This window comes from Anomalospiza imberbis, chromosome 6, assembly GCF_031753505.1.
Source record: "Anomalospiza imberbis isolate Cuckoo-Finch-1a 21T00152 chromosome 6, ASM3175350v1, whole genome shotgun sequence".
Lineage (NCBI taxonomy): Eukaryota > Metazoa > Chordata > Aves > Passeriformes > Viduidae > Anomalospiza > Anomalospiza imberbis.
Genome location: NC_089686.1, coordinates 6892104 through 6898269, shown reverse-complemented (window position 1 = coordinate 6898269; position 6166 = coordinate 6892104). Strand labels below are relative to the sequence as shown.

Genomic DNA, 6166 nt, shown 5'->3' with positions numbered 1-6166 from the left:
TGGGTAAAGTTTGCATTTGTGTGCATTGCTGAAATAGTTTGGGTTTCTAGGAGGGTTCAGTAGTGCCAGCAAGGAATTGCCTCTGAAGGGAAGATTTTTATCATCTGCACTAAAAGCCAGCGTTCTGTGGTTTTACAGGAGGCTCAGAAAACGCTGAGGTGCTTAATTGCAGTGAATTCCACAGGTCACACCGCCTGTTTAGGTGGTCCCTGATACGCTGGCAGGTGTTCCTGTGCGTCATTGGGCACCTAAATACTTGTAAAATTACCTCACCAGGCCATTCAGGCTGTAGTGCTGTGTAATTTTGGTCTTGTTCTCTGCCTCCCCTGTGCACGTCCCGCAGCACAGAAGTTCACTGAAGAAGTCTCCTGCAGTGGTACTGATGCAGCTGTTTGTGGGCTGTGCTTCCTAGAACAGAACTTACTCCTCCTCAGGTAGAGGGGGTGACTTCATTTTGTTTCCGCTTGTGGAGAACATCACGTTACTTTATAAAAATAATACAGCAAATTTAGCTAAGTGACTTTCCCAGGATTCCCAGATAGACTGTTTAATCTGTTAAGGGGATTATCTGGTGTAGTGCTTACAGACACGAGAGACTGAACTCCCTGAATCAAGGAGCCCTTTCCTGTTCTGTGTTCCAGTGAATGAAGTTGTGGTGGGGAGGACATCGGGATAATTGAATTTTAGCTCCGTGCACCACCTCTGCACAAGATGCTTCCTCGTACGTGTTTTTCAAGCTAACGCTGTTGAAGAATATTGTAATTAAAGCTCTCCTTGCCTTTTATTTACCGCAGGTTTCTGGCGAGGCTGGGGAGATGACAGCAGTGGAGAAGGTGGAGGAGCAGCTGGCGGGGCTGCGCATAGCCAGGCGCTGCGTGCCCAGCGAGGAGCCCGCCTACCTGCTGGACATCCACTCCTCCAGAGCTGCCCAGCCCAGGAGCAGCCGCTTCGTGGCCGTTTCCTGCTCCAACGAATCCCTCCGGGTGTACGACGGGGAAACGCTGCGCTTCCTGCGCGAGTACCGCGGCCGCGCCGGGACCCTCAGCGGGGTCAGGTTTGCCCACACGTGTGACAGCGTGGTGTTCTCAGCCTGCAGCCAGGGCACAGTCAAGTGCTGGGATGTTCGCTCAGGCACGCAGAAGCCCGTGCAGGTGTTCAGTGGCTATCCTTCCAACGTCTTCATCAGCTTCGATGTCAGCTGCAGCGACCTCATCGTTTGTGCCGGAACGGAAAAAGTTGAAAAGGACACGTTTCTGGTGTTCTGGGATGCGAGAGGCATTACAGACTGTGCCAGTGCCACTAAAGAGCCCTTGGGAGTCTATTCTGAAAGTCACAATGATGACATCACCAAAATCTGTTTTCATCCTATCGAACCCAATTTGGTAGTGTCTGGGTCAACCGATGGCTTGGTGAATGTGTTTGACATCAACAAGGATAATGAAGACGATGCTTTGATATCGACTTGCAATTCAGATTCATCAGTGAGTTCTCTTGGCTGGTCTGGGGCAGATTACAAACAGGTCTATTGCATGACACACGACGAGGGGTTCTGCTGGTGGGACATGGCTCAGCTGGACACCGAGGAACCAATAACCCTGCTGCACGTTCTGGACGTCAGAGAGTCAGTCTGCGCTGAAAACCACGGCCTGCATTACCTGGTGGGTGGCTTGTACCACGAAAAGGCAGGAAAACTCTTCCTGGTTGGGGGAACCTCCACAGGAGACATCCACCTGATCAGCTGCAGCACTGATGGCCTGAGCCTGGTGGGGACCCTGTGTGGGGGACACTCGGCCACCGTCCGCTCCTTCTGCTGGAGCCCCACGGATGAGTCTCTGCTGACGGGTGGAGAGGATGCTCAGCTGTTGCTATGGAAACCTGGGGCTGTGGAAAGGTCCCTCGCAAAGAAAGCATCTCTGAAGATCTCTTCTTCCCTGCAGAAGAGAGTGAGAGTTCACAGCACCTCCCTCAAAAGCAGGAAAAAGTGAATTGCCTGAAGTGAGAATCTCTGCTGTGTAGAACTTTCCTGGTGTTTAATCTCTTTAGGCAATACTTGGCCGTATTTTATTTGGAGGTTTCCTGTGGAAAGAACCATGGTGCTTGAATTCCCCCTGGGAATGTATTTCAGTCATCAGAAGAATGCCTTTTTTTTTTTTTTTTTTTTTTTAAGTTGCTAATATTAATCAGACAAGAGTAAATGTTTGCTCCTGAGTTCTTGAACAACAGATGCTAAATCATATTATATAAAACTGTTTTTGTGGTTATTTAATGTCTCAGACAATGTTTTAAATATGTAATACAGGCCTATGGCTTGCATAGTTTGTTACCTTCCCAATGATATTCCCCTGGCACATAACAGCTTTTGTATTCCATGCTGTATTCTTCTTTCTTCACAGAAAACTTAATGAAATTGCTCAATTTAGTAAAAGATTTTATGTCACATCTTAATGCCTGAAGGAATTACTTCTTGATGAAACAGAAAATAAGTAGTTTTGCACTGTCACATCACTGGTTTAGAACAAGCTCATAAAGAAGCAGCTGATAGAGCCATCTTTTTCATAGTAGATATGAATGTATTCAACCAAACAGCAGCTAATTTGTGTGAGTATGAGAACTGTTCAACTGGCATTATTTCCTGCATGAAAATACCCAAGAAATTTGCAAGCAGCTTCATTCTCTTCTACTAAGTGCACCTGGAAGACTGGGGAGATCTTTGGTGGGTTGGAGAAATTGATGGGTGTAATTAAACAAGTAATGCTTAAAATCCCAAATCCTGATTTGAAAGAAACTGGTATCACATGCTCAGTGAGGATGCTGAAACCCAAAAATGAACACTGCCTTCAGAGACTGTAGTTATGGAGGAACAGACTAATATGAGGAGACTTTAACAAAATCTTTTAGAGGTTGGCTGGGTCCTTTAAGAAACGTGCCTCTCTGCAGAGGTTTATGCTTGGACATCTCCCCAGGAGAGCTTTGTTTTATTATTCCACCAAATACCCATTGAGTGGTGCAAAGCCAGCCCTGTACTTGTAAAATGGGTGAGACTTCATGCTTATTCTGCTTTGCTGGCAGACTCCAACCTGTGCTCCTGGCTCTGCACACACTCTCACCTCCAGCCTTTCCAGGACCACTGCAGGCAAATGGTGTTGGTATTTAGACTGTAGCTACACATGTGCACTACAACTGAAACCAGCACCAGAGTATCTAAGAATTGCTCTGTTAGAGATTAGCTGGCAAAGGATTGAAGAGGGGTTGGGTTATTTTTTTTTTCCCTTGAAGGTGGATAAGTAATTCTTTCAGAACAACTCCTGAACATCAGGTTTAGAGGATTATCCTGGAGTTTAGAAACAGTTTCTGAGGTACAGAACATACTCTAGTGTGTGGTTACAGCTGTGCTGAAGATGCCTGAATCATCTCCGGAATTGAATCCTTTTCAACCACAAGTATCGAGTTTCCACAGGATGTTTCACAAACTGTTAATACCCTTTAGCCACAACTGTGAATCCATTGTTGGTTTGGGTTTGACTGTTGGTGATAAGTATGATGATTCACTTGATTTTGTTACTGCTGGTTATTTAAAAGTGCAGCTTCAATTTGAAAATCACAGCTCTCTGCACCTTTTTTTTGTCACTTGTGTTACACATGTTGTCCCCAACATCCTTATCTGTTGCTTTCCAGATTACATTGTGCTATTTTGAAATGAGGTGGGCAGTGTGTGTCAGGGCTATGATGCACAGGGATCAAGTGCCCTCTCAAGATTTATTATCCCAGGTCACTGTTTTTTTGCCTGTTGCGTAACTGAGTGGACCATGAGCTTCAGACTCTGAATTCACTGTAAAGCCCTCAAGGGCCTGACTTGGTTCAGTGCCAGACTGGGGCTGGGGGACTGAAGGATGGTTCTGAGACCTATTTCATTGCAGGTACCCAGTGTGTAACTTGCTTTTTAGATGTTTATCCACTCTCTTCCTGGTATCTTGACACATTAATTGGAGTAAAGTCGTTGGGTCTGTCTCATGCTTGATGTCTTGAAGACAGGTTGGTGTGCACGTAGAGAAATGCACAGAGAGGGAGCTTGTGGTTGCCTCCACTTGCTTTCAAGTGTCTGCTGAGTGAAATTCCAGTGTGCTGTGCCAGCTGCCTCTGAATTAAAGCAGCAGAGGTGGGAGTTCTGGGACTGAAGAGTTTGCAGTGCGCAACCTGTGCCTATTGTCTTGTTTCTGGATTAGGTGGATATTGATTTGTTCTGTATCAGTCACAGCTGAAGCCATTATTTTCTCTAGGAAGCTGATTTCTCCCTTTTACGTGCATAACAGAAATAGCAGCAGAAGGGAAAAAATGTGTGTCTGTATCTTAAAATCCTGCAAAGCCACAGCAGCTGCCACGAGACTGAGGCTTGTGTTGCCTCTGAAAATACTCAGTTTTGTTGTTTCTCTTTTTCTTTTGTTTTGACTTAATTTCAGGTTAATACCCACAAAATAAACATAGATGGAAGCCACATGTGAACAAGTAATTAACACTGCTTGCTTCTGTAGGCTGCAGACACTATTTCATAGACCACAGCACAGGCAGAATCCATGTGTGATCACATAAATAATAATAGACGCAAAATCAGGTTAATGTGTCCGACAGTATTTAATCTCTTAGGGTAATTTTGACATTTCCAAGTTGGCTTCAGCATTGGTAAGAAAGTCTGAATCATGGAATCATTGAATGGTTTGGGTTGGAAGGGACCTTTTAAAGGCCATTTAATCCAACTTCCCTGCGAGGAGAAGGGATATCTTCAATTCAGACAAGTTGCTTAGAGCCCCATCCAACCTGACCTTGAATATTTCCAGGGATGGGGCATCCACCACCTCTCTGGGCAACCTGTGCCAGTGTTTTACCACCCTCATTGTAAAAAAAGTCTTCCTTATGTATAATCTGAATCTACCCTCTCAGTTCAAAACCTTTACCCCTTGGCCCATCCCAGCAGGGTCTGCTAAAACATTTGTCCCCATCTTTCCCATAGGCCCCCTTCAGGTATTGAAGGACTGCAATAAGGTCTGTCCAGAGCCTTCTCCAGGCTGCACACCCCCAGCTCTCTGCCTGTGTTCACAGCAGAGGTGCTCTGAGCATCTCTGTGGCCTCCTTTGAACCATCTCTCCTGTGCTGGGGGTCCCAGAGCTGGATGCAGCACTGCACGTGGGCTCTCACAGAGGGGCAGAATGCCCTCCCTGGCCCTGCTGCCCACGCTGCTGGGGTGCAGCCCAGGATGGGATTTGCTTTCTGGGCTGCAGGCACACCCTGCCAGCTCCTGGCCAGCCTCTCCAGCAGCAGCACTGAGTCCTTCTTGGCAAGGCTGCTCTAGATCCCTTCATCCCCAGCCCGGATTGATACTGAGGGCTGCCCTGGCCCAGGTGCATCACCAACACTTGGTCTTGTTCAGCCTCGTGAGATTCCTGTGGTCTCACTCCTTGAGCTTGTGCAGGTCCCTCTGGATGGCATCTCATCCTTCAGGAGTGTCAGCAGCACCTCTGGGCTTGGTGTCATCTGCTGATTTGCTGAGGCTGCACTGGATCCCAGTGTCTGTGCCATTAATTAAACAGTGCTGGTCCCAGTACAGACCCCTGCCCTCTGTCTGGACACTGAGCAGTTGACCATTACCCTCTGGATGTGACCAACCAATTCCTCATCCACCCAACAGCCCATCATCAAATCCAACTCTCTCCAGTTCAGAAGGATGCAGGAGGGGACTGTGTCAAAGGCCTTGCAGGAGTCCGGCTCTGACCTTTATAAACCTTACGTAATTAAAGCTGTGTGCAAGTAGCTTTTGGAAATCATCACTGTGTGAATTGTTTAACCCCAGGGGAACCTCTCATTCCGGAAGCAGTGTCAGGTTTGTTCCAGTAAATGAAAATCCAGATAGACTACTTAAATGCAAAAAACAGTGTCCATTTTTATTCAGAGTTTATAGTAAACCTGCTGTGTGATATATCTGAGCAGCAGATTATCCTGCTGTAAACTCATGAAAATTAACTTGCTTGCATTTGGCATGTCCTGAAATGTACTCCTTCTTTCTTTCTCTTGTTTCTGTAATGTAAGTGCAGTACTTGCATGCTCACCCCTGTTTTTCTAGTAAAATATGTTCAGGATGACATCCCACAGCCTGTGGATAACTTCATCATTTACT

General features: G+C 46.4%; 1 protein-coding gene across 1 annotated transcript; it reads left to right on the top strand.

The window, feature by feature from the left end:
* The first annotated feature begins 790 nt into the window (after positions 1–790).
* WDR89 (WD repeat domain 89) lies at positions 791–2445 on the top strand. Its single transcript, XM_068192173.1, has one exon. It carries the CDS (start codon positions 816–818, stop codon positions 1983–1985), a length of 1170 nt encoding a protein of 389 aa, XP_068048274.1. The 5' UTR covers positions 791–815; the 3' UTR covers positions 1986–2445.
* The last annotated feature ends 3721 nt before the right edge of the window (positions 2446–6166 follow it).

Coding starts and splice junctions, on each gene's coding strand:
- WDR89 (XM_068192173.1), top strand. CDS start 816: ATGACAGCAGTGGAGAAGGTGGAGGAGCAGCTGGCGGGGCTGCGCATA.